The sequence below is a fragment of the Halteromyces radiatus genome (assembly GCF_025201355.1).
Source record: "Halteromyces radiatus strain CBS 162.75 chromosome Unknown BX664scaffold_11, whole genome shotgun sequence".
NCBI lineage: Eukaryota > Fungi > Mucoromycota > Mucoromycetes > Mucorales > Cunninghamellaceae > Halteromyces > Halteromyces radiatus.
Window position 1 is genome coordinate 349433 of NW_026251697.1, and position 27105 is coordinate 376537.

At 33.8% G+C, this 27105-nt stretch overlaps 11 protein-coding genes across 11 annotated transcripts; 6 read left to right on the forward strand and 5 right to left on the reverse strand.

Annotated features, from left to right (window-relative positions):
• The first annotated feature begins 39 nt into the window (after positions 1-39).
• On the forward strand, positions 40-2265 carry BX664DRAFT_362588 (HSF-type DNA-binding-domain-containing protein). Its single transcript, XM_051548327.1, has 4 exons — positions 40-742; positions 839-927; positions 1023-1093; positions 1175-2265. Exons 1-4 carry the CDS (start codon positions 249-251, stop codon positions 2045-2047), a joined length of 1527 nt encoding a protein of 508 aa, XP_051396049.1. The 5' UTR covers positions 40-248; the 3' UTR covers positions 2048-2265.
• A 182-nt stretch (positions 2266-2447) lies between these two features.
• Positions 2448-3959, reverse strand: BX664DRAFT_304021 (CDP-alcohol phosphatidyltransferase-domain-containing protein). The gene is made up of 7 exons (XM_051542505.1): positions 3753-3959; positions 3558-3692; positions 3461-3500; positions 3276-3389; positions 3137-3218; positions 2953-3043; positions 2448-2900 (listed from the first exon to the last, which is right to left on the reverse strand). Exons 1-7 carry the CDS (start codon positions 3838-3840, stop codon positions 2755-2757), a joined length of 696 nt encoding a protein of 231 aa, XP_051396050.1. The 5' UTR covers positions 3841-3959; the 3' UTR covers positions 2448-2754.
• Positions 3960-4511: 552 nt separating this feature from the next.
• BX664DRAFT_287359 (uncharacterized protein) lies at positions 4512-6207 on the reverse strand. The gene is made up of 4 exons (XM_051541738.1): positions 5922-6207; positions 5717-5857; positions 5399-5633; positions 4512-5315 (listed from the first exon to the last, which is right to left on the reverse strand). The coding sequence occupies exons 1-4, from the start codon at positions 6181-6183 to the stop codon at positions 4589-4591; spliced, it is 1365 nt and encodes a 454-aa protein (XP_051396051.1). The 5' UTR covers positions 6184-6207; the 3' UTR covers positions 4512-4588.
• Positions 6208-6374: 167 nt separating this feature from the next.
• Positions 6375-8071, forward strand: BX664DRAFT_389400 (uncharacterized protein). Its single transcript, XM_051549537.1, has 2 exons — positions 6375-6601; positions 6710-8071. Exons 1-2 carry the CDS (start codon positions 6401-6403, stop codon positions 7925-7927), a joined length of 1419 nt encoding a protein of 472 aa, XP_051396052.1. The 5' UTR covers positions 6375-6400; the 3' UTR covers positions 7928-8071.
• Positions 8072-8669: 598 nt separating this feature from the next.
• On the reverse strand, positions 8670-10454 carry BX664DRAFT_270381 (cation transport protein-domain-containing protein; the record flags this gene model as incomplete). The annotated part of the gene is made up of 3 exons (XM_051541091.1): positions 8670-9278; positions 9349-9470; positions 9545-10454. 3 exons carry the CDS (start codon positions 10452-10454, stop codon positions 8670-8672), a joined length of 1641 nt encoding a protein of 546 aa, XP_051396053.1.
• Positions 10455-11512: 1058 nt separating this feature from the next.
• Positions 11513-13850, reverse strand: BX664DRAFT_343532 (uncharacterized protein). Its single transcript, XM_051547322.1, has one exon. It carries the CDS (start codon positions 13651-13653, stop codon positions 11587-11589), a length of 2067 nt encoding a protein of 688 aa, XP_051396054.1. The 5' UTR covers positions 13654-13850; the 3' UTR covers positions 11513-11586.
• Positions 13851-14681: 831 nt separating this feature from the next.
• BX664DRAFT_270501 (protein phosphatase PP2A regulatory subunit B) lies at positions 14682-16909 on the forward strand (the record flags this gene model as incomplete). The annotated part of the gene is made up of 9 exons (XM_051541099.1): positions 14682-14760; positions 14982-15047; positions 15235-15269; positions 15408-15558; positions 15611-15775; positions 15866-15979; positions 16041-16205; positions 16281-16542; positions 16612-16909. The coding sequence occupies 9 exons, from the start codon at positions 14682-14684 to the stop codon at positions 16907-16909; spliced, it is 1335 nt and encodes a 444-aa protein (XP_051396055.1).
• A 450-nt stretch (positions 16910-17359) lies between these two features.
• Positions 17360-19784, reverse strand: BX664DRAFT_44081 (Alpha/Beta hydrolase protein). Its single transcript, XM_051549581.1, has 5 exons — positions 19034-19784; positions 18019-18964; positions 17870-17918; positions 17620-17780; positions 17360-17517 (listed from the first exon to the last, which is right to left on the reverse strand). Exons 1-5 carry the CDS (start codon positions 19742-19744, stop codon positions 17393-17395), a joined length of 1992 nt encoding a protein of 663 aa, XP_051396056.1. The 5' UTR covers positions 19745-19784; the 3' UTR covers positions 17360-17392.
• A 350-nt stretch (positions 19785-20134) lies between these two features.
• On the forward strand, positions 20135-22400 carry BX664DRAFT_270467 (WD40-repeat-containing domain protein; the record flags this gene model as incomplete). The annotated part of the gene is made up of 9 exons (XM_051541097.1): positions 20135-20295; positions 20374-20700; positions 20805-20902; positions 20990-21134; positions 21213-21348; positions 21412-21534; positions 21609-21725; positions 21803-21951; positions 22025-22400. The coding sequence occupies 9 exons, from the start codon at positions 20135-20137 to the stop codon at positions 22398-22400; spliced, it is 1632 nt and encodes a 543-aa protein (XP_051396057.1).
• A 1636-nt stretch (positions 22401-24036) lies between these two features.
• Positions 24037-26436, forward strand: BX664DRAFT_343542 (uncharacterized protein). The gene is made up of 3 exons (XM_051547323.1): positions 24037-24145; positions 24293-26155; positions 26209-26436. Exons 1-3 carry the CDS (start codon positions 24086-24088, stop codon positions 26251-26253), a joined length of 1968 nt encoding a protein of 655 aa, XP_051396058.1. The 5' UTR covers positions 24037-24085; the 3' UTR covers positions 26254-26436.
• On the forward strand, positions 26366-27076 carry BX664DRAFT_343543 (uncharacterized protein). The gene has a single exon (XM_051547324.1). It carries the CDS (start codon positions 26483-26485, stop codon positions 27011-27013), a length of 531 nt encoding a protein of 176 aa, XP_051396059.1. The 5' UTR covers positions 26366-26482; the 3' UTR covers positions 27014-27076.
• The last annotated feature ends 29 nt before the right edge of the window (positions 27077-27105 follow it).

Genomic DNA, 27105 nt, shown 5'->3' on the forward strand with positions numbered 1-27105 from the left:
TCTTTCTTTTTCCATTTCTTTCTCTCTTTTTTTTTTTTTCTCTCCCTCTCTCTATCTCTCTCTCACACGCACACGCACATATACATATATATATATATAGATATATTTATAGATATAGATATATATAAATATATTTAGTCTCACATCTCTTGATCCACTCTTTTATTCTTGGTGTATGACAATATCATCTATTCAACTTTTACAACAAAATTACTATCAATAACCAAACAACCATTCTTTTACCTTACATGAATTTTCACGACTATGCAGCTGCATCATCGCAAGCAACAACAACAACAACAACAACATCAACAAATAATAATACATATTACACTCATCCACCAAAGATGACCTTACCATTTTCAACATCATCACTTGCAACAACAAAATCATCATCAGGATCATCAGGAGAAACTGTAGCAGCAGGCTATCTTACTACTCATCATAACACTCCTTCCGTGATCACTTATTCCACCAATGCATTACAAACAACTACGATTGTGGATACGTCGCCTTATTCATATTCAACCTCCGCCAATCAGGAATATCATCCATCCTACCAACCGTCCGATGATAATTGTACTTTATCTATGAATCAATTACAAATGACTTCTTGGCTTAATCAACCAACATTATCTTCATCCATGGTATCTTCCAATTATTCATCCTTAGACAATGATGAAAACCTGTTGATTCCTCTCCCAGAACGTGGCGTGGCTGGCTTTGTATGTAAGCTATATCAGTAAGTAACCATCACCCCTTTTTTTTCTTATATATTCTTTTATCATTAACCATGTTTATTTTTTCTGATTTGGTTTTTTTTTTTTTTTTTGAATAGGAGTCTGGAAGCCCCTGATAATGGTGAAAAGTATGCTCATTGGTGTGAACACAACGGCAAAGATATGTTTATTATTGACTGTATACCAAGTAAAGCAAAAAAATTTTTTTTTCCTTTGAATAAAACAAACCCAAAGGATGTATTGTACTAACCTATTCTTTTCTTTTTTTTTTTTTTTTAATAGAATTCACAGAAACAGTTCTTCCCAAACTTTTCAAACATTGCAAGTTTGCATCTTTCGTAAGACAATTAAACGTAAGTCAATGAAAGAATTAAAAAAAAAATAATCGATAAATAGAGTTTAATGAATTTTTTTTTTTATAAAATCATTGATAGATTTATGGATTCCAAAGAGATACGGATGCAAGGAAATCAAAGGATAGTAGAGATAAAGATACTTGTCGATGGTATCATACTCATTTCCGACCTGGTCGACGTGATTTATTCCATTTGATTCGACGAAAAGCAACTCGATATTCCAGAAGAAAACGTATCAAGTCTGAACAAGAACAAGAAGAACAACCTGTTGATGATGATTCCGATCATGATGATGCAGATACACCCACCAGTCATCATCAATCTCCATCTATTCCTTCGAATGCTACAACGCCAACAATGACTACTCATGGGAATGCCTTGGTTTATACCTCTTCTCCTCCATCTTCATCTACTCTTTTTGGTGATCATCTAATGGATTCCTCTTCTTCTTCTTTGATGGTGTCTCCAACCTCACAATCTGCCTTACCTTCATCATCACAACAACAACAACATTCATTATCTCATCAACCAGTGGCTTTGCCTTTTGATCAACTACAGCAACAACATCATGCAATACCACATCCCCTTCAACAACAAAAACAACCATCCTCCGATGCTCTTTGTTTATCATCACCACTTGACATTAGTACTCAGACGAATGGAAATTACACTACATTTATGAATGATTATCAACCACCACCACCGCCACAAACAATGATGTTTGATCATCCATCATCCATGTACAATATCATGCTTCAGGAACCATCGGTCTCACCCTCGTCATCGTCTTCCTCTTATCAAGATGAACTCAAAGCCTACATCACACGATTACAGCATGATTATCAGCAAATGCATACTTACTTTACCAACGAACTCTCCAAAGCTCACAAACAAATTGAAATCCAACGTCTACGGTCTGATTCTTTGGAAAGGTCGTTACGAGGCGAATGACCTCTCTTTCTTTTTTCTTATTTTTTTTTCTTATTTTTATATTTATATCTTTTACCTTTTTTTTTTTAATTATTATCCATATATGTCTTTTTATTCTTTACTAGTAGTACTTTATATGAATTTGTTTGTAGCTTTTTTTTTTATTTTTTTTATTTATTTATTATTATTCTTTACCCTACACATACACACACACATTACTTTCCTATTCCCATTCCAATGTTCTTTTTTTTTTTTTTTTGTTTGATGTTTTCATCCTGTTTCCCCCCTCCTTCCTTATTGATCTTTTTTTTTTTTTTTTAAATGATCTTCATTGACTTTTGATATCATCCCATTATTTATTGTCACATACCATTCTTTCATTTCCTTTGTTTACTTTTGCTTTCGATATGTCTTCATATATTTCTTTATACAAACATAATAAAAAAAAAGTGATGATTTGGTTCCCTTTTTTTTTTGGTTTTATTCTTTTGATTTCTACAAAATGGTTGAATGGACGGACTATCAAGAGTATGTATGTGTATGCGTGTGTATATGTATATGTGCGTGTTGTTGCTTTGTAATAAGAGGTTAGTAATATAAGTAATACTATATTGAAGTGTGATATGATTCATCTAAACTAGAATGCACAAGATAAATATATGACACAACAAAAAAAAAAAAAAGATAAGGGGGGGAATACACTACAGATGAATCACTAAAGTATTCAATTAACTATCCTTTGATAAAGCCTTGATTCTATCTTCCTTGTCAATAGCTACCAATACCCTACTTGCATTTACGATTTGCACCACATTGATGAATTGTTTGGCAGCACAAATCATTCCAGTCACGAATAATGAAATCCACCAAAACACTAAATGAAAATCAAGTAAGTAAATTTTTGTTTAAAGACTATATCCATTTACCATTCAAAGGTTGAGAGATATTGGCCACACTAAGAATATACAAAAGTACGAAAAACAGTTCATTCCCAGCACACATAACAAATAAGATAATCTAAAGAAAAAAAAAAAAACGTGGCAAAACATATCCAATTAGTTCATCATCCTCCCCCTATTTCCCCTCTCTTTAGCCCCTCCTAACTTTTACATTATTGGTATAATAGAGACGAAGATATCGACTACCACCTTCAGCAATCTTCTTGTGACTTGATGAACCTTCAGTCATAGAACTAATAAAATGGTTAATTATCCTTTCATTCTATCAGTTTTTTTTTGGGGAATATTACCTATACATGTGCATATAATGAGAAGCAAAATCCAAAGAAATTAAAAATTGAAATAGAATGGTCCAATTTTGATTTCGAAGAGACAAAAAACAAAGTAAACAGGTGGTAGTACATCTATGAAGAGGAGGGTTAAAAATCATTATTTTCAATTGACCGCACATAATCATCTTTTTTATTATTATTACCTATCTGTCACCATATCCAGTACAGCTCCAAATCGACTACCTAATTATATAAAATTCAATTAGATCCTTTTTTTTTTTAAAGAGTTTCCTTACTTACATTGATTAAAATAACGAGCAGCGTTTCCATCAACAGCATCCAATAAACAGGAAATGGTGTATAAAGCTACACAAGCTTTTGGGTGAATGGGCATATAATACAGAGAAAGTGAAGCTAGTATGATCCGAGTATATCCTATAAGAAATAAACAACATTAGTCATCATTCTCTACATTTCTATAATATATTTTTTTACCAATAAGATTAGGAACAAATAGAAATACGTTTTCTGTGAATGGACTTCTTTTCTTATCGACTTTCAGAGTATTATCTTTGGTGGTCATGATGGAATCAATGTATGTACGGTAGTCAATATAGACTTTGAAGGGAAGAACAAAAGAATCAAAACTGTAACGCGTGACAAAAGAAAAGAAGAAGAAAAAGAAGAAAAGAAAAAAAAAAACAAGGAAAGAAAAGAAAGAAAGAAAAAAAAAATCCTTGTTTTCCTTTCCGGCACCTTGGGTTCAACATCGAGTCGCCGCTTCTTTTTATTATTTTTTTCTTTTTTTATTTTTATTTTCTTGTTTTCTTTGACAAGCTACTAGTTATCCTATCAAAAATGGCAATTCTTTTTCATTGTCATGACAACAATGAGACAAATTATTCATTCTTTTCATTCTTTGTATTTATTCTTGTAGATGGATCATATCTATTTGATCACTCTCTCTCTGGATAAAGTTGTACAAATGTCCGCCGGATAACGTGCTACCATCTCCCCACAAACGAAAAAGAGAAAGAACATAAATAGTTTTCAAAAAGTTCTTTGTAAATGAGTAAAAATCAAAATGAAAGCAGATTAAAGAAAAAGAAAATAAAAATGAATCATTTCTTTTCTTTTTTTTTTTTTATTTTAAGAATATATGATATCTCTCTATATAAAAAAAAAAGACCATTAAGAAAAAGAAAAAAGTCCGTGCATAGATCCTCTTCCCCACCCGTCATCATCATCATCATGTGAAAAAAAAAGATCAAAACTTTATTATACAGTTTTCAAATATAGAATAACTATAAAGATCTATGTAAATGAATAGTCTAATCCCATGCATCTGCACCTAAACCAGTCAATGATTGTTCCTTTTCTTGTTCCTTCATTTGTTCCAAAGTAGCCACCACATCTTCCACATTGGACTTTTTCTTCATTTTTTTGGATTTGTCCACCATGGATAATACACCTGTTCGTTCACGATTACTAAGTATATTTTCAATTTGGCGTTTCTTCAAGGGTTGAGTATCATCAGTTGATAATGAAGGTACGATTGGTTCTGTTGTTGGGGTAGGTTTGACTGGTGAGGAGATTTCTTCTACAGTTGTTTGTTGTTCCATATCTTGAACGTCAAAGAAGGTATCAATCTTCTTTTTCTTCTTGGTAATCTTTTTATCCTCATCCAATTGATCCAATTTCCGTTTGTCATCTTTCTTCTTCTTCTTCTTGTCTGGTAATTCTTGTTGTTCAGGTTGTTCTTGACGCATAAGATGTTTATGTCGAGGTTTGCGTTCAGCTTCCAATCCATATTCTGATTCCAATTTCTTTTCCAGTTTTTCTCGTTTCAATCGATCTTTTTTTTCCATCAATTTCAAATTCGTTGCTTGTTTCTGTTTTCGTTCCAAGAACTTCATGTCGAAACGTTCACCATCCAATACTCGTAAAGAAGGAATCAATTGCATGATCTTATCCTTATAATCTTTTTTTTGTGTGATAGGGTTTCCGTGTAGATTCAGATTATGTAAATTCAGTAATGAGCCAAGTGGTGCAATGTCACTAACAAAAAAAAAAATCATACAAAAGTAATGAGAAAAAATTCTTAGTTCACTTGATATCTTCTTCTTTTTTTTTTTTTTTACCTCCATTTTTCAATTTGATTGTTTCCCAAATCGATGATTTCTAAAGCTTGACATGGTCGTAATGTATCGGGTATGGTTGTAATCTTATTATCATTGAATCGGATTTCTTTTAAAAAAGTTGTATGAGAAGACAGATCAGGCATTTTCTTAAAGTTATTATGAGCTGCAGATAATTTGGCAAGATCAACCATGGCGTCCAAAGATGGTATCGTTTTAAGCTTGTTGTGAGACAAAACTATAGTATTTATATAAAAGTTGCATGAATCGTCCAATCTTAATTTTTTTTATATATATATATATTTATTTTTTTCTATTTACCTAAAGTGTTCAGAGCCACTAAAGAATCCAAACTTCCCAACTTTGAAAGGTGATTGTTATTCAATATAAAAGCCTTCAAATTTTTATAACAAGGTAAATCAGTAGGAAGATTATTAATCACATTATGACTGACGTTGAGAACTATATATCAAATAAAACGTTAATCCAGGGGAAAAAATAATCATGAATTTGAGTTTTTTTTTACCATTCAAATCCCTTAAATGTTCAAATCCTTTAAGAGAATCCAAATTGTTGTGAGAGAGATTCAAAAAAGTAATGTGTTCAAGACCGATCAAGTTGAGGTGATTGTTGGTAAGTGAGTTTTCAGATAAGATCAATTTTCGTAGTTTGGTACAAGAGGAAATATCTTCCACAAGAGTAAGTTCTTTCTTCTTGGCATTGATCTCTTTCAAGGTGTCCACAGGTTGATCATACCATTCTGTTAATGTATCAAAGTTCAAACTCATTCTACTTGATCAAAAAACTAAGTTAAAAAAAAAAGGAAAAAAAAAGTTTTTTTTCAAAATGCCGTGCGCCCTTTTTCGCTTTTGACCCAATTTTTTTTTTTTTTTTTCAGTCACCCAACCCCGCTTTAAATCCTGGGTCAACTGTGCCTCGTTCTCCCTCTTTTTTTTTTTTTTTTTTTTTTTTTTTTTTTCTCTCTCTCTCTCTCCATTATATATCATGTTGAAACGAACTTTGACAACCGCAGCAACAAGTAAACCATTTCGTTTAGCTGTGGTTGGAAGTGGTCCTGCTGGATTTTATACCTCACATAAACTACTCAAAGAATCTCCAACCACTCAAATTGATATGTTTGATAGTTTACCTGTTCCTCATGGTCTTGTTCGTTATGGTGTGGCACCTGATCATCCCGAAGTTAAGGTTAGCATATATATCATTAAAAAAAAAAAAGAAAAGCTTTTTTTATTTACTTTTTAATCTTGGTATTAATATATTATTTTCCTTCTTTTTATTATATGCATACTATAGAATGTCATGACAACGTTTGACAAGGTGGCAGAAGACGAACGCTTCCGTTTTTTCGGCAATGTTACTATTGGTAAACAGAACGATGACAATATATCAAAGTCAATTGCGGTGCATGAACTACAACGATATTACGATGCTATTCTCTTCTCATATGGTGCTAGTGAAGATCGACAATTAGGTATTCCCAATGAAGATGTGTATGGTTCATCGTCGGCAAGAACGTTTGTAGGCTGGTACAATGGGTTACCTCGGGATCGAGATTTAAAGTTACCTTTGGAAGATACAGATACAGCGGTGGTGATTGGACAAGGCAATGTAGCACTGGATGTGGCTCGTGTATTACTCAGTCCCATTGATGAACTACGCAAGACAGATATGACAGAATATGCGTTGGAAGCTCTTAGCAAAAGTCGAATCAAGCATGTGCATGTGGTAGGTCGGCGTGGTCCCTTACAAGCTGCATTTACGGCCAAAGAATTACGCGAACAACTCAAACTTCCTGGTGTACAATTCCGAGCGGATCATACTTGGATTCATGATCAAATTCAACAACACAGTGATTATCTTGCAAAACGACGACCTTTGAAACGTTTGATGGCTTTATTGGATCAAGAACAAAATAAACAAGGTGATAAATCATGGCATCTACAATTCTTACGCAGTCCAGTGGAAATCTTGACCAACAATGACAGAGTGGCAGGCATTCGATATGAAATCAATCGTTTAGAAGGCCCTGTGGAAAAATCGCGTGCGGTAGGAACAGGTGAATATGAAACGCAAGAATGTGGATTGGTGCTTCGTAGTATTGGTTACAAGAGTTTGGCAATGGATGGACTTCCATTTGATGTGCAACAAGGCTTGATCCCCAATCTGTATGGCAAGATGATTGATCATGAACAAAACGAAATGCCTGGGATGTACACCGCTGGTTGGTTGAAACGAGGTCCTACAGGTGTGATTGTATCAACCATGTCAGATGCTTATGAAACTGCAGATACCATTTTAGCCGATCTTCGAAAGGATGCTCCTATGCTTTCTTCCCAAAATCATGCCGATGATGATTTGTTCCAATTGATGTATCAACGTCAAATTCGCCATGTATCCTATGATGATTGGAAACGTATTGAAGCCGCCGAATTCCAAGCTGGTGCCAAGTTGGGGAAACCAAGGGAAAAATTCACTACTGTGGAACATATGCTGGATGTATTGAATCGATGAATAGATTTGGAAATAGAATAATAGAAATAGATTAGATCTACATTTTTTTTTTTTTATGTTAGTTCCATTTTTTTTTATATATATGTATGATAGTTGTATTCTAGCTGAAGAAATAAATAAAAAAATGTGATACTTTCTTTCCTTTTTATTTGATTCTACATATGATATACAAAAACGTAATCTCCTCTTCTTTTTATTTTCTACATCGATCCTTTAAAAAACATTCATAATCGTTGTATGTATCATTTACACTTTCTACAACAATATCTGTTCGGTATCTCAGAGATGTCCTTTGTTCAAGATAAAGACTAGGAGTAATCACATGATCTATGATGATGATTGACTGATGAATGTCGATGATGGAACGATAATGACAAGTAAACCATGATGATTGAACTCTATATCAAAAATGGATAAATTTACATCTATTTTATGATGAGTGGCCAAATAGTTCTTAGATTCACATTGTACAGTATTAAGTGGCAAAAAAAAAAAATATCGTTCTAAAAACGGAATATGTTTTCTTTTTATTGATATTGATTTAGTATGGTTGATGGAAGGGAATAAGACAAGATGATAAAAAAAAAATATATACTATTGGGTTTAATATATATAAAATAAAAATAAAACGTTTGAGTGCATTATATATATAAAAGTGGGGGGGGGGAGTCTAAGTCTATAAATAAATGCTGATAAAAGAGGATATGGGATCATTAAGGTGTCTAAATATCTAATAGGTCTTTCATAGAGTTTCCGATCGTTGGTAGACTTTGATATTAGGATAGCGAGAATGATTGAAAGGTGTGGCGGTAGTAGTACATGATGGACTGCGATAGAGGCGATGAAGCTGTTGTTCTTCGGTATCCGAACGTTCTAGTTGTTCTGATGGTAAAAGAACAGCACGATCAATAGCTGCTGGTAATCCACGATGTCGACCCCGATACATTAATAATATTAGTACCAATTTGCTGACCGTTCGATAATCTGCACTTTGCGATGTCCCAGGAACGGTACCACCAAGAGATCCACCAACACATCCAAATGCTGAGACACATTCAAACATCACTGAGCCTATAGTCACAGGAGAAGGAGACATGATCGATTGAGCTTCCAAGACACAGACACAAAATATCCCAATAATCACCCAACAAATATCTTTGGTTAGTTGTCGTTGAATTTGAGTCATCACAAAAAAATCGGGTCGATGGAAAATCTTTTTTGATGTTGTCATCACACTATTGATAGTCTTTTGTGTCCGTAATTTCAATATAACACCTCCATTGTCTTCACTATGATCATCATCATCATCCTGAGGTTCATTTTCTGTACGATACATACCCAAGGAACGTTCCTAAAAATAGAATCAATGTATAGTTCAGTATTCATCTAAATTTCCAAGGTTTTTTATCTTTTGTACTTACTTGATAAACATTACTATTTCGCATAGAGATAGCAACTGGATAGACGCCAATATACATAGCCACAATATAAACAAGGATAGTTCCAGGGTTCAACATTGCAAGATTCACTACAGAAAATCCAGCTATGTGGCGATAAAATAAGAATGTGAATTTTCCCATGATCTTTTTTTTTTTTTTTTTTTTTTTTTTTTTTTACCATTTCGAGTAGCAATGCCTTGAAATAATGCATCCAAAATCTGAGAAGCCACAGGAATGCCATCCATCACAGGAAGCCAGTAATTTGTACAAACATAGACAACGATTTCAGTCAAATTGATAGCTATCAGAATGCCAAGTAACCACCAAGTTTGTCGTGAAGGGAATAAGGTTGTATAACATCTACGAGGATGATCCAAAAGATACCGAAGAGTTTCGCGATGCATTGAGTACGATCGAGGTGTAACATGGTACATGCACCATAGAGTAAACCGAAGAAAGATAGGATATGCCGTATTTCCAGCCAAGATGAGAAAGCCACATAATAATAAAGGAAAAGGAGAATTTTGGAATGGTACCATAGAAGCATCAATTTGACTAAGACCCAAGTTGTTCATTGCTGAGAGACAGATGAAAAAGGAAAGATACCATGGATTCACAGGAATGCCCGAATTATTGGTAGTCAATAAAACCTTTTGTGCATAGGGTGACACGGCAATATAGAGACGAAAGATTAAAGAAGCACCAATCAAAATACCAAGATAGTAAAGAGGAATCACAATAGTCAACAAGTCCAATGCACGATATTCTGCTCCACCCACAAGATACCGTTGTTCTCTTGTCAATTCCACTTGATCAATCGCCAAAGATAATACATCAGCCGCATCTCTTGATTCTTGTTCGTAACTATTATCACGTCGTTGTTGATAATCATCCATTGTCCCAGTTGTTGTAAATGAATGTCGTCCTTCTTCCAATTTGCGTTGCGCCTGAAGTCGTTGACGAGCTGCTTCACGTTGCTGAAGGATGTTATCTGCAAAGATGATGTTCGCTCCTCCATTTGCTGCCGTAACCAAAGTCGGATTATGGTCGAAATGTGATTTGCCATGTGCAACGTCTTCTTTGTTCATGTCATCAGTTTCACTATCAGAATCCAGAGGCTGAGATGATTTCACGCTTGATGTAGGATAAAAAACATTTTCTATATCTTCCTGTTGCTCCTGCTGCTGCTGCTGCTGTTGCTGCTGTCGATGAAAGGAATCCACAATACCTTGAGTTGTATGTTCCATAGATTCTTGAGAATCGCGTCGTAATTGTTGAATGTGTTTTTCATGTTGTTGTTGCAAAGGCATCGTTAATGGATAAGCACCTATAATAATATCACCACTAGTATCAGTAGGAGTAGCGTTACCAATATTGGAAACAGAGTGAGTAGAAGAAGGAGATTCATTCTTGTTAGGTTGCATTGAAGACGTTCTGACAATGTCCGAAGGTAAGAGAACTCTGATATGAGGTTTGCTATTTTGACGACGATGATTGAGTTCCCGAATTTTTCTAGCCTTGTTAAAGAGAACTACTTCTTTGAATCGTTTGGAGAAATAGTGTTTCCGTACCATGACCACAACAAAAGAGACAACAATATGAGATCCAAAAAAGGAGGAGAAATACAAGACTGCAACTTGATAAGTAGACATGGAAGAAACGACGATTGTATTGATGCCAGTATTTGTACAACCTGTAGTGGCCATATATAAAGAGTCAATGTAAGCCCAAGATGTACCTGGTTGTGCATAGTAAAGACCAGAAAAAATAAAAATAATCAAAGCGATATAAATATAATGGATTTGTAAAAAGTGGATATGTTTATTTGAAAACCGAGTAACTGATTTCAGTAACCAATTAGGGGACATGGTTACAAAGAAATAGATACATATATAAAAAAATAAAAATAAAAAAAAGGAGAAAAAAAAAGAAGGGAGGCAATCGATTTTTTTTTTTTTTTTTATATAAAACAATAGAAAAAAAAAAAAATGGTTGATCTTCGGAGTTGTTGGTACAACCTATTGTCAAAAAATTGTAAAAGCATAAAGGTCATATGATAATAGATGGTTGAATTTTTTCTTTTCTTTTTTTTCTTTTCTTTTTTTATTATTCAAAAAGGGTATAAACCAAGACAACAATAATAATAAAAAAATAAAATAAAATACAATACTAAACTAAAATGGTTAAGAAAGTCTAAAGTCTAACTATATACATTTGTTTCTATAACCATTGGGACTTGATCTTGTTTTCAATACCTTTCTCCAGTTTCAGACCTTGTTTATTGATATCATCATACATCCGTTTCAATTTTATTGTTTCACCTGCTTCACCATAACATACTATAAGTGCTCCATAAGAAGTTGCATTCATGAGATGATGTGTTGTCAATAAATTCATCCAATATTCACAAGATGCCACATTTCCATTCAACGCCAGTCTTGATAATACCAATTGAATTGAATTTCGCAGCCATTTGGCATCATGTAGTTTGAGCCCCTCTTGAAGATCACGTTCTGCTCCATCCAGATCCCCGCAATTGAGTCTAGACTGAATCAAAATATCCCTAGTATGAATGTCGTCCAAGATAATATCGTTTCTACCAAGAAATTCATCCAATTTTGTTTTATTCCTAGTAGTACCATAGCCTTCAATCATAATCTTGACCAACCGTTTATCCATCTTGATATCATCTTGTTGCGTAGACAAATGTTGATGAAATAAAGTTTCTGCCCTATCCAACTGCCTTGATTTGAAATAGCCTCGAATCATGGTCAAACGTGCCGCTGATAAACACTGAACATCGAATGATTTGTTTCCGTTACAAAGCTGTATAACTTTGTTGAATACTGTAGTTGCCAATTCCATTTTTCCTTGTGCTACGTACCCATGTACCATCATGCTGTAATGACTGATAGAACAAGGTTGTTGTAATGTATCCTCTATTACATCCAAAATTTGTTGTGCCATATCCAGTTGACCACGAAGAGAACATGCCCGTAATAATGATGATGTTGCTGCATTGTCGGCTCCATGTCCATATGATAACAAATCATAAAACATAGCAATCCCAGATATCAGACGTTGTTGCTTTGAGAAACCAATCACTGTTTTGAAAAAAAGGGATACCATGCGTCCTGACAATGAATATCTATGTTGTCGTAAATCCCAATATACTTGTTCCACTGCTGGATATTCTTGATGTCGTACATAATATTCCAAGAGCGTCTCTAGTACATCATCACCAATTTGCAGTTCATCCGTTGTTGTTGTCATCATGGCCCGCCATAATCGTTGAAGTGTATCTAGTTGAACGTCCTTATTCATCATTGTAGTCGATGTTGATTGAGTCGTATATGCACGTAAGAAAAGTTGATATATTCGATAATCAGCCACTACACCATCATCCATCATCTTTTGGAATAACCCTATAGCACGATCCATGTTGTTCCCATCCATATTTTGATCCAAGTAGCCAGAAATAACAGTATGGTATGAAGTCATATCCGGTAATATCGATCCTAAATCTTGTTCCTTATTATTCTTTTCTTCTTGTCTAGATAATCGCATGATATCCAATAATTGTTCAGATGCTTCCATATAGCCACCACGGACACAACCAGCTAGAGCAATATTCCAAATAGATATGTCGAGTTTGATGCCAGCATTAAAAGTAGCCATCATGATAGGTAAAATAGCACCATGCCCTTGTGTTGCCATGACTTCCACTAGTTTTTTGATCTTGAAATGAGTTCTCTTGTAACGTTGTCCATGTTCACAATGTAATAGTATATCGAATAATAGTTGCATTTGGTGTATATGGTCATTAGATTTGGTATGTATAGCATAGCCCAAAAGCAATTGGATATAAGTTTGAGAATTGGGTGTAATGCCATGTTCAGCCATTTCTTCAAGGAGTGCATGTGCTTGTATTTGGTTTTGTCGATGGTTGAACTGTTTCGATAATGCTTTGATGATCTGATTGTATGCGCCTATGGTTGGTGTATGACCCGATCGATAGATATCCGTCAATATACGTTGAGCATTATCTATACGGTTTTCTTTGACTTGTTCCAAAACAGCTCTTTCTAAAGCCTTCTTCTTGTTAGTTCTGTGAGGTGGTGTTAGAAAAGTCGGTATGGGTTGATAGTTGACTGGAGAGGATAATCGGTTCGTTTGTTTGGTTGCAAGTGATAATGGTCGTCCATGTTGAGCTTTGACAATGTCTTGACAAAAACGTTTCATCCATATATAGCGACAAAGGTTGGAGCCGCTTGAAGACAATGACATTTGAGGAGGTACACAGTGAGGAAAGGAAAGGAAAAAAAAAAAGCAAGGACAAGAATTGTTTCGAATAATGTAGGAAGTGTAACAAATCAAATTGCCCTTAACTTTATAATATATCCTTTTCAGTGTGTATAGTGTATATTTGTAAATATGAAGAGGGGTAAATGGGTAACTGACACAATGAACAAAGAGAAAAAAAAAAAAAAAAAAAGAGATATGACAATCGAGAAGTAAAAAAAAAAAAAAAATAGTTGCGTGACGTGCTTACTCGCAGAAAAAAGCAATGCGGCATTTCAAACCCATCCTTCTCATTAGGAAATGCGAGTAAAATATAAAAAAAATAGCCGTTTACTTTTTTCTTTTCTCTTTACAGAATATTAAGAAAAAAAGGAAGTTAGTTAGATTAACGTTAGTTAGATTAACTACACACTAATCGAATGCTACTACGTCTTACAGGCCATTCTTTATTCATCGAGAACAATACAACAAGCAAAGGGATCTTATCACATGCGGAACTCTCGTTTTTGTTACTCTCTCCTCTGTTTGTGTTTAGATCTTGCTGTTATTTCCCCTTTAGTTTAGTTATCATTCATTATTAGAATAGAGGATATATTTATTATCTTAATAAAATAAATGAACAAAAATCTCATGATAGTATATATATAGGATCTTTTAATGATGTGAATAAAATACGTATCACTAGAAGAAACACTGTATTCATTTATAACTTAGGAATAAAATACTATTTATTAGAGAAAAAAAAGACAATGCAATCAATTTTATCATCATGATTTATCATCATTCACTTATACTAAACAAGAGCACAACTAAAGTTTAAATAAATCAAAGTAAGGACGTAGGCGGTTTCTGAAATGCTAATGAAAACTCCGTTGTACACTTTTTTTTTCCTCCAATTTTCGCTTCTTCTTCCTCTCTTTTTTTTTTTTTTTTTTTTTTTCCTTTTTACTGTTTTTTTTTTTACTTTTTATATTTCTATTTACAACCATATACTATTAAAAGCTCATCTTATTATGAACGTTAACGAAGACCACAATTGGAAATTCGCTCAATGTTTTGGTGATAAAGGCGAATCAGACGACATTACAGAAGGTAAGCTTTCAAAATCATCTTTTACATTAAAAAAAAAAAACAACGACCCCCATGTTATTCAATGTCATGGTCCCATATGTGTCTATTTTTTTTTAATAGAAAAGAGGAAACTCCTGAAATAAAGTTGTTTTCTTTTTTTTTTACTATGAAAACAAAAATATTATTTGACTAATATTTTATCTCTATTCCATTTTCTTTTTCTTTTTTATTATGACTTGTAGCCGATATCATCACAGCAGTAGAGTTTGACCACACAGGTGATTTCTTAGTAACGGGTGACCGAGTAAGTTAGTAAAAGAAATTGAAAATAGAAAGAAAGTAATATTAAGTATTTTCTTTTTATCATTATTAGGGTTCGTTGAATTATATACCAAGAAAGAAGAAAAAGAAAAAAAAACATATTTACGACTAACCCAATCTTGCCTAACTTATTTTTTCTTTTCCTTTCAATATTCCGTTGATATTTATTAATAGGTGGTCGGGTTGTCTTGTTTGAACGAAACGATAGTGTAAGTCTTTGAAAAAGGATAAAAAGTGATATTTCTATTCGAATAACTACCTACCTTCTTTTTCTAATATATATATATTTGTTTGTACGCGTATGGTTTTTTCTTTTTTTTTTTTTTTTTTTTTTTACTACTATTTAGAAAAAAGGATGTGAATACAAGTTTCATACCGAATTCCAATCTCATGAAGCTGAATTCGACTACCTCAAAAGTTTGGAAATTGAAGAAAAGATTAACAAAATCAAATGGTGCAAACGTCAAAATTCTGCTCACTTCTTACTGTCAACCAATGGTATATAAATAAATAAAAATGTATATCTTTATTAACTTTTATAAATTTTTAGATAAAACGATCAAGCTCTGGAAAGTGTTCGAAAAATCTCTCAAGGTGGTAGCTGAAAACAATTTGAATGATGGACCTCAACCTGTTGCAAATGCCTTACGTATACCAAAGTTGGCTCATCAAGATACAATTATCGCCGCCGCTCCTAGAAAAGTTTATGCCAATGGTAAAAAAAAAAAAAAAAAAAAAATGAATGAAAAATTTTATATCTCTATTTAAATTTATCTAACAATATATATCTAATTATATTACACAGCTCATGCCTATCATATCAATTCGATTTCCATCAACTCTGACAGCGAAACCTATATTTCAGCAGATGACTTACGAATCAATTTGTGGAATTTGAATATCTCTGATCAATCTTTCAGTAAGTTGATATCATATCTTTTATATGATTAGATTGATAATTTTTAACGTGATAATCATAGATATTGTGGATATCAAGCCTGCGAATATGGAAGAACTTACAGAAGTCATCACAGCAGCCGAATTCCATCCTTATCATTGCAACATGTTTATGTATAGTTCTAGCAAAGGAACCATCAAGTTAAGTGATATGCGTGAATCCGCTTTATGTGATCAACATGCGAAAGGTAATTAAAATAAAAGATAAAGAAGAGAAAATAAGTATAACTGATGATGAATGTTTTATATATATATGTATATAGTGTTTGAAGAAGCTGAAGATCCTGCTAGTCGATCCTTCTTTTCCGAGATTATCTCTTCTGTCTCTGATATTAGCTTTAGTCATGATGGTCGATATATCTTGTCTAGAGATTATTTAACTTTGAAAATCTGGGATATCAACATGGACAATAAGCCTGTGCAAACCATCAACATCCATGACCAACTACGATCCAAATTATGTGATCTTTATGAAAATGATTGTATCTTTGACAAATTTGAATGTACTTTTAGTGGTGATGATAGGTAAAAAAAAGTATGATTTAAAAGAATCAACAAAAAATTGATAATTTCTCTCTATTCTTTTTTATCTAGTCATGTGATCACTGGATCCTACAACAATACATTCCATCTCTATGATCGTGAAGGCAAATCTGATATTACTCTTCAAGCTGATAAAAGTGCATTCAAGGCGAAACGTTTAGGTTCATCTAAAAACAAGATGGCGATGACTAGAGGTCCTGGTAAAGGTGGTATAGTTGGTTCTGATCCTACTGATTTTAATAAGAAGATCCTTCATTCCTCGTGGCATCCTCAAGAAAATACAATTGCTGTCGCTGCAACAAACAATCTCTTTATCTTTACGTATGTATATAAATACATAACATTATAAAAGTATACTAACATCTTTTTATATATTATTTTATATAGTGAACAATGATCGGAACAAGGTTTATTTTATGGTCTAGCTTACACATGCACATGCAAACACATATACATATATATACAATCTCGCTCCTCTACCATTTATATCTTTATATTCACACCCCATCAGTTTATTCTCTTTTTATTTTTTTTTCCCAAACAAATCGCATTCCTCATCAATCCTCCTTATGAATTCCCTTTTCTTCTGTTATCTTCCTTTTTATAATTCTCTTTTCTTTTATTTATACTTTGTATTTTTTTTCTTTATAAATAAGAAAAATTCATCCTTCCCTTCCCGCACTACAATCCTTTTTAGTTTGCTGATTTTATTTTCTTTTTTTCTATATAAAATCATTTATATCATCATAAAAATATATATTGAATGATTTTCTTTTTTTTTTTTTTAATTGAGGGGCATATTGTAAAAAATGTAGATACTTGCTAAACTAGACTATTTTGGGGGGAAATTGTCAATAGGAACGCCTTCTACACCATCCACTTCAAAGCCGAATGTTTGACCCAAAAACCATTGTTCCAATTCCATGGTACGTTTGATATTTTCAGCACGACGGAAACCTAAATGAAAAAAAAAAAGAATAAATTGTTTTCAATATTAAAAAAAAAAAAATTCACATTAACACTATGATTATTTATCCTAATAATGTATCATTATATTACCATGACCTTCCCCGTCGTAAAGAACATAAGCAACGGGTACACCTTTCTTTTGTAAAGCATTGACCATAATTTCAGATTGACCAGGAGGCACCACTTTGTCGTCCTTTCCTTGGAAGAAGATAACAGGGCAATTGATTTCATCGGCAGCAAATAGAGGTGAACTAGAACAAAAAAAAAAAAAAAAAAAGGTATGATTCAATTAAACTTGTATCAAGCAATTTCTTTTTTTTTTTTTTTTTTTTTGACTTACCGTTCTTGATATATATGTTTTTCTTTTGGGTATTCTCCAATCAATCGATCTTCATACATATATATATATATAAAAAGGATCAGTCGTCATTCATTTGTATCATTCTATCACATTGTTTTTCCTTTTTTTTTCATTTTCTATGGAATTACCTGTATATCTTGATTCAAACTTGTGAGTTTCCTTTGCCAAAAGTGTAATATCAGAAATACCATATTTGCATACACCTGCCTTGAAAACATTACGGAAAGCCAAACTTGCCAATGTAGTGAACCCTCCAGCGGATCCACCTTCAATTGCCAATTTGTTACGATCCACCCATCCTTGTTCTGCCAGATACAAAGCAGCGTTGCAACAATCATCCACATCTACAATTCCCCATTTTTTCTTCAATCGATTGCGATAATCGCGACCATACCCTGTACTGCCACCATAATTGACATCAGCAATTGCAAATCCTCGAGTAGTCCAATATTGAATAACACTACGATATTCGTTGGTGGTTGATGTAGTGGGTCCTCCATGGGAGAGCACACGTAAAGGAGGTGGACAATTGTCATCACTAGTATACTTGGGATTTCTGGGTTCATAATAATAACAATAAGCCGTCTGACCATTCGTAGTAGGGAAAGCGATTTCTCTACCCACAGAAATATATGCAGGATCCATCTTGGGTACAGTAGAAGGTTTAAGTACACGTTGAATAGCTTGAGAAGAGACATCATAGGCAATCAAATCAATAGGTACTGTTGTAGCACTTGCATTTACTACAATCACTTCTTGATGATCACCATTGATAAAAGTTCGAATTTGACTAAAGTGATCATAGTTGCTTGGTAAGTTGGTCAACGTCTTGGATGTAGTATCAAGAATGGCAAGAGATTCTTTGTTGAGACATGCCAGTTTGGTTGGATCGGATTTGAAAGGACTATACCAATAAGTACAAAGACTCCATTGTGCACCAGCAAATTCTTGGTTTAAAGGTGATTCTAAAAGTAATTCCACTTGATTTGTGTTGACTTGATATCGATACAAATTCCAAAATCCAGATCGATCAGAAGCAAAATATAATGTATTGTCCACTCCAAATTCAGGTTGCTAAAAAAAAAAAAAAAAAAAAAAAATTAGTTTATATATATATTATAATATTGAAAAGAAAAATCTTACCACAATGCTTTCTTCAATATCAGGGTTCACCAAGATAACGGAATCCAAAACAACGGAGTCTTGATCAGAATAATGAAAGGTAGCATACGAAAGTTGAGTATAATCCCAGGGCATATTAGGATGAACCCAAGAAACAAACGTAAGAGCGCTACCATCATCAGATATTCGAGGACTACAATAAAAATCACAACCTTGAGCTAGGACTTTGACTTTACCAGTCGATAATTGGACAGCCACAAGAGTATTCACAACATCCTTGGGTTCTTCATTTTCAAAATGTTCTTCCTGAATAGCAATCACAAAGTCATGTTTGGCATCCAAACAAAAATCACCATATCGTATCAACTTGTTGCTTTCAGTGACACGTTGAGGTTGAGCGTGAGAATCGGTCAAGTTGAGACTATACAAAGCGAAATCTTTATCGTTTGAGAAAACCAATAAACCATTGCTGACTATAAAGCTACCACCACCATATTCATGTACACGAGAACGACAATCGTATCCAAGAGCTAAAAGAGGTTCGGGTTTGTCATTGCTATCCAACCGTTGCCTAAAGATTTGACCACGACCTTCTTCTGAAGGAATGACTTCACACCAATACACTGACTGAGTTGTAGGATCGATACAAATATCAGTAGCAACTTTTCCAGAAGCAAGAGATTCTGCAGTAATTGGTGAAGGCCAGGAGCCATAGGGTTTGTTTTCCACCATGACGATAAAGTAAAAGAAGAAGAAAAAAAAAAGGAACGCGGGAAAATTTGAAAACAAATTTTTACCCTTTTTTTTTTTTAATGGGGGGTTACATTTGACCTATTGTTCAAAGTCCGTATGCATACGAACATACGCACGCCCCGGCTGACTGACTGAAATGATTAATAGGCGGCATGAGTTTTTTTTTTTTTTTTTCTTTTTCATTTTTTCATTTTTTTTTTTTTTTTTTTTTTGAACTTGTTTCTTCAACTATTTTTTATATTTATTGTAAGTTTTTTAAAAATATGAAAAAAGTAGAGAAAAGAAAACATAACTTTTTTATATTGACTCGATCCATATTTTGATAGACAGCCATTCTCATACATTCAACTACTCAACGACCAATTTAGTATGCAGATAACAAGTTCTGCCAACGATAACAACGGTACAACTAGTACAACTTCATCAAACTCAAACCATTCTATAGATACCCGGACTACTCGATCTGAACATATTAAAACTGAAGAATTACTTCGACTCATATTACAATCTCTTTACGACTTGGGGTATCAGTAAGTTTTGAAATCATCAAATACAATTCTCCAATCAGTACTCTTATCTTTTTTTTTTTATCTTTTTTGTTTTACTAGGAATGTTGCAGAAATGTTAGAGCGAGATTCTGGTATTGTACTTGAATCTTCTATTGTAACGGAATTTCGTCAGGCTGTTTTGGTGGGCAATTGGTCTCAATGTGAATCACTCTTTCCTCAACTATGCTTAGTACCCCAGCAAACAGGAATCGACAATGATCAACAAACCAAAGATGATATATGCGACCATGCTCGATTTTTGATACGACAACAAAAATTTTTAGAACTTTTAGAAGCAAGAAAATTAATGAAGGCTCTTTCAGTTTTACGGAACGAATTATCTCCACTGGGTAAACATGACACTGAACGATTACACGAATTATCAAGGTAAGAAATGATACAAATGTGTGTGTGTGTGTATATATGTAAAGGATGAGGAAGGAGGAGGGAATGATATTCTGATATGAACTGATTTTGTTATCTTATCATAGCTTGATATTATGTTCTTCTGCTGAAGAAGTGAAACAAAGAGTGAATCGAGATGAACAAATAGGTTTTCCAAGAGAACAACTTTTGGCACAACTTCAAGGTAAAAAGGAAAAAAAAAATTAAATTATGTACGTTGCATAAACTCACTTTATATATATATATTTATATATGCGTCTTTCTTGTATAGGTTACATTGATCCGAATATAATGATTCCCCGTGACCGATTACTGACTTTGATCAATCAAGCAATTGAATGGCAACAAGGCAATTGTCTTTATCATAATAGAAACAAGGCCACTTATTCTCTATTTACCGATCATACTTGTGATAAGTAAGTATTTAAAAAAAATTAAAGTATGGGATGTTATCATTTCTATGATTACGAACGAATCTTTTTTTTTTCTATTAGAACTCTTTTTCCTACTCGGACCATTGCTATACTCAAAGATCATTCTGATGAAGTTTGGCATGTAGCTTATTCTCACTGTGGACGATATTTAGCTTCGGCTTCCAAGGATTCGACTTGTATCATATGGGATATGCAAGTAAGTTCTGAAATAAAATATAAAAAAAAAGAAGGTTTTATTTATCGTGTATATCGGAGTTAGACATTCCAACGCATGAAACGATTACGATGCGCCTCAAGTATCTCTTATTGCAGTTGGTCACCTGATGATTCCAAGATAGCTATATGTGGAAATGACAGTTTATTATTAATATGGAATCCATTTGTAAGTTTGAATTATATTAGTCCGGGAAAAAAAAATGGATTGATCAAATCCTTTTTTTTTTTTTTTTTTTTTAGGAAGGGGAATTATTACAAAACTTTGTTGGTCATTCTGATCAAGTTACAAGTTGTGTATGGTTACCTGATGGGCAACATATTATCTCTGGTTCTTGTGATAAGTCCTTACGATTATGGGTAAGCATATGAAATCAATAATATTTAAAGGAGGGGAGTTTCTCATATTAGTTTACCTTTTTTTTATTATTGTGTAGAGTATAAATGGTGATTTGATAAGTGAATTGGAAGAACAAAGGATTGTAGATATGGCCATGAACGTCAACGGAAATCGGCTTGTGATTATTGGATTAGATAAGAAACTTAATGTATATGATGTGGATGGCTTGAATTTGACGAAGATCCGGTAAAGATAGATATTTAAAAAAAATAAATCAAGGTATAAAGAAAAAAGAAGCTCATCAATTGGTTTTATGTAGTGATATTCAGGAAGAAGGCAGTATTGCGTCTTTGGCGCTTACGAAGGATGGCCGTTATGCACTAGTGAATATACAGGAAACTCAAGAAATTCATCTATGGGATTTACTAGGACAAAGGGTGATTCGAAAATATCAAGGACTCAAACAAGGTGCATACATTATTAGATCAACATTTGGAGGAGATGATGGAGATGAAACTTTTGTACTCAGTGGTAGTGAAGATAACAATGTATACGTTTGGAGTAGAGAGCATCAAACGCTACTTCAAGTACTGGAAGCTCATAGTCAAACGGTGAACAGTGTTGCTTGGTGTCCTTCTGTCTCTCAACCCCCAACATTTGCATCTGCAAGCGATGATAAAACTATTCGAATGTAAGTTATTTAATAGAAGACAATTGAACGAATTAATAATTTATCTTTTTTTTTAATAATGATATATTTAGCTGGGGACTGGATCAAGATCAACGAAATCAAACGAATCAAAGAACTGAAGAAAATGGATCTAGGACTCTAGAGGTATTAGTTTAGTGATAGTGTACTTATCCTTGAATTATTTATTTGTCTTATTTCTCAATCATAATGAATAAAACCACTTTACTATATATTCTCTTCAACACTTGGTCTAAATAATACTGATTATGAGCAGAAGAATGACTTTTTTTTTTGCCACAGGAAAATAAAAATCATCATACAACAGAAATAGATATCGTCGTCATATGAATATGAATGAGATTACTGTCGTGATGATGTTTTTTTTTTTTCTTGTCTTTATTTATAGTATTTTATTTTTTAACTTTTTTTATATAAAAAAAAATTGTTTTGCAAGTCAATCCTATTTCTTCTATCAGATGTCCGATGGATAAGGATGACGAATCCAATATTTTTTTTTATTTATTTATTTATTTTTAATATGATGAGTGCTTATTACGCGTCACTTCTACGACAGCGTATTAAAAAATGATCGAATGTGACACATCTTTAATATCTTCTATCTAAAAAGTTACACACAAAAATATAATATATAATTATAGTTTTTTTTTTTTTTTTTGTTTTTTTCTACAATTTCCACTACCAAGATGGCCATGCACCTTCCATATTTAGAAATAAGCTTTGTTTTTTTGGGGGAAAACCATTTTGACAGCTGGTGGATTGCATACGTCATGTCATATATCAAAGTTTATTTATTTTTATTTTTCATAACTGATGGTTACTATGTATAGGAAACACAGTATTCCTTTGAATTTGGGCGGGAAAATCAAATGATTTTCTTTTTCAATGGTGAAACCACTTGATAAGTATGCTGCCAACAAAAAAAAAAATGGTTCCAGTTATATGGGTCAACGTTGATTTTATAGTTCCTTATAATATATACAGATGGGTTATTCACTTTGAATTGGAAACACCAAAGGAGATTTTAAAAGGAAGAAAAAAAAAAGAAGAGAATGATTAATATACTGTATCATCAATCATCAATCATCAATCAATGTGCTTTGGCATACTCTACTGACACCTTTGTAGCGATATCTGAAAAAGACGACATCCATTTTGGGAAAGACCAATTTTATAATATCACGAAACTATTTTCTTGTGACCTGACAAAAAACTTTGAAAGCACTATATAAAAAAAAAAAAAGAGAGAGAGATGATGAATGATGATAGGTTCAACATCTGACATAAAAACCCTTAAAATAATTAGCGTTGTTCACGAAAAAGGGGCAATGCAGCTGTCAAATTAGATATATATTACAAGCATTTTCATTGGCATTATCCTTAACGCATACAAGATATTAGGATACTATTTCATTTTTTTTTTCCATGGCGATAAACAAAGTTGTTGGTTCAGAGTGAGTCTCGATGCCGTTACTTGTTTAGACACCAAACTCTTTTTTTTTCTTTATTATGAAAGGATAAACACTCGCGCGAGGAATTGGACTCCGCCCACTTCTTCATATTACGGGATTTTTTATATTTTCCCCTCTTTCTCTTTCCTTTTTCTTTTTTCACTTTTTTTTTTTTTTTTTTTCTTGTTGTATTTATGTCTTTACAAGGTCATCATTGCTCATGCTAAACAACTTTCCACCAGTGAAACGACAAAAAAATGATACTGATATAATTAGAAAAGTAAGTTCATGTTTACTCAGCCTCATGATGTATCTCCTTTTTCTTACTAATCCTTCTGATTGTCCCCCTCTACCCCTATTTTTTTTCTTCTTCTTTCTTTGCCTCTTTTTTTTTTTTATCTCTCTCTATATATGTATGTATTGATAGTGTTTATACTGTATGGATCAGCGAAAGACTGATGGATCCTGTAGTCATTGTAGAACACATGGTGGATTGGCAACAGAATATCAACAACTTCGAACAGCATCTGAAGATCCAACTATAGATATGGAGGATATTGAACGACGATTAAGGAAACTGGAGGCGCGCTTGACTTCACAATTACACGCAGATACCTCATCATTATCTAAACAGGCTAATCCATCATTTTTACCTACAGAAATACCTTCCTTGGATATCATCAATTCACAATCATTAGACAGTACATCGAAAGAATCAAAAATAACACTTGGTGCCACTGGTATCAACATCGTTACTAATGTTAGGGAACCTCATCATTTCGTCAAACTTTTGGCTCGTGGGATCAATCCAACGTTTGTGCAACAAAAAGCAATTGAAGTATATTCGCGGCCTATAGATATCTTGGATTCAGCATATGACAACAGCAACAAATACCAAAGCATCAGTCATCTTGATATCGACAATGAAGAATTAGAAGAACGTATGTGGTTTGATATGATGTTAACAACAAGATATTCAAGGTGCTTTTTGATCTATCAAATGGTGGAAAAAGATCGATTAGTGGAATGGGTGTCACCTAGTTTTATCGATGGTCTGAAAGGTCAAGTCAAATTGGAACATTCTCTTTTGGCGAAATCCGTCCGTGCTTTTGTTTATAACCATGAATTGGCTTCTGATTCTCATCGACATGGTGGTGCTACTGATAGTATTCGACAACGAAATATCAATCCAAATCGTGGTGCTTTTTATTTTCAGCAAGCAGAAGAACTTTTGGAATTGTGTTATATGACAAGTAGCCGGAATACCATTCGAGCTCTTCTACATATGTATATGTATCAAGTGATGATTCCAGGTGGCCACCTCAAGGCAATACAATATAGCGATTTGGCGCTTCGAATGGCTCAGGGACTGAAACTGAACAAGGAAAAAGGAATGCTTGTGAATGAACAATTACGGGAAGATGATCGACGCTTATGGTGGTCAACTGTTTGGGTTCATGTATGGTGTTCTCTTGCTTTTGATCGTCCTATCTTGGTGGAAGAATCTGATCTCTTGGTACCGAACGCCCGTCCTCCTAGCAAACGACAAGATGAATCAAATCAAGTGGGATATTGTATCGATTATTGTGTACAAAGTGTCAAACTTATGTTTCTCTCGTTATCCATCAGCAAACGTCTAAAAAGGAGAACAACAGAAGCCAAATTATTATGGGAATTGAAAGATATTGAATATCAATTGGATTTATGGCTATTGGGATTACCTGAAGTGTTACAACCGCGATACTGGAATAGCGAAAATAATCAACAACAACTTATGGATGATGTGCACCATGATCATCAGGATGCTAGATCAATACAAGCTTTTGGTATGGAACTTGGCTTACTACTGCAAGGACAATGGACAATGACGAGAACTCATGTATACGAATGCTTTTTTACAAATGACGGCTCTATTTTGGATTTGTTGGTGACACGTAATCGACTTCAAGCTGCAGTGAACTATACCAATTATGTTATTCAGTTAGCGCAACGGATTCAACCTTGTCTTCTAATGTATTTGTTAACGGCAAGTGCAGCTAGTTTAACAACACTCTTTACGTTGACCGATTATCGCCATAATACCGATATTGCCAATCAAGCTGTACGACAATTGTACTTACTGAAGACTCTGTTTCAGCATTCTCCATTTACTGATAATATCGTCGTTCAACAATGGATTCATGATATTGATCAAATCTCACCACAGCAGCGTTTGACTAATAGCAACAACAACAACAACTCGACAGTAGCACATGTTGATTGGTCTCATTCGATTTCGCCGTCAAGTGATCCTACGAGTAATGCATCAATATCAACATCTTCTGAATATTATTTACAAATTTACCCACAACAACATCATTCCCAATGGTCATTATCCATGGCCAGTGACACGAACAAACCTGACAATCTTCAATCATCTAATTTTACAACAGCAACAACGACAACAACATCAATATCATTGGGACCAACTGGAAATATCGTCGACCAAAATCTGCAACAACAACAACAACAACACCAGCAACAACAACACCAGCAACAACAACACCAGCAACAACAACACCAGCAACAGCAATATCAGCATCAACAACAACATCAGCGACAACAGCAGCAAGAATGGATGGCATCAAGGACAACTACTTGCGATACACATCCGGCTTATAATTTTACCAATGATCCAATAGGGAAGTCATCATCAACAACATCGGGACAAGTTCAGCATTATGTACCATCAGCACCTTCACTGAATAACTATCAATTTTCAACATCATCATCATCATCATCATCATCTGCGAATAACAGAGTTACAGGTTTACCGCACTTTGGGCAAGAATATCCATCATCAGTGATACTCTCCTCTTCTTTAACAACGACAGCAACAGCATCATCGTCGTCATTACCAGTGCCACCTTTTCATGCGAAAGATCAGCATTATTATCATCTACAACAAGAACAACAACAGCATCAGCATCAGCAACAACCACAGCAACAGCAGCACTATCATCATCAACATCATCAGGAATATGGACAACGATCAGCAAAAGCAATGGGAAAGCAACCAAGTTGGGCTTCAGATATATACACTGGATTTGACACGAATCATTATATATCTTATCCACCAGCACCACCAGGACCGCCTTCATCAAATTAATTTATGACCAACGTCTATCAATGGAACATCAAGTCAATACTTTTTTTTTTTTTTTTTTTTTTTTTTTTTTACCTTTTTATTCTTTACCATCT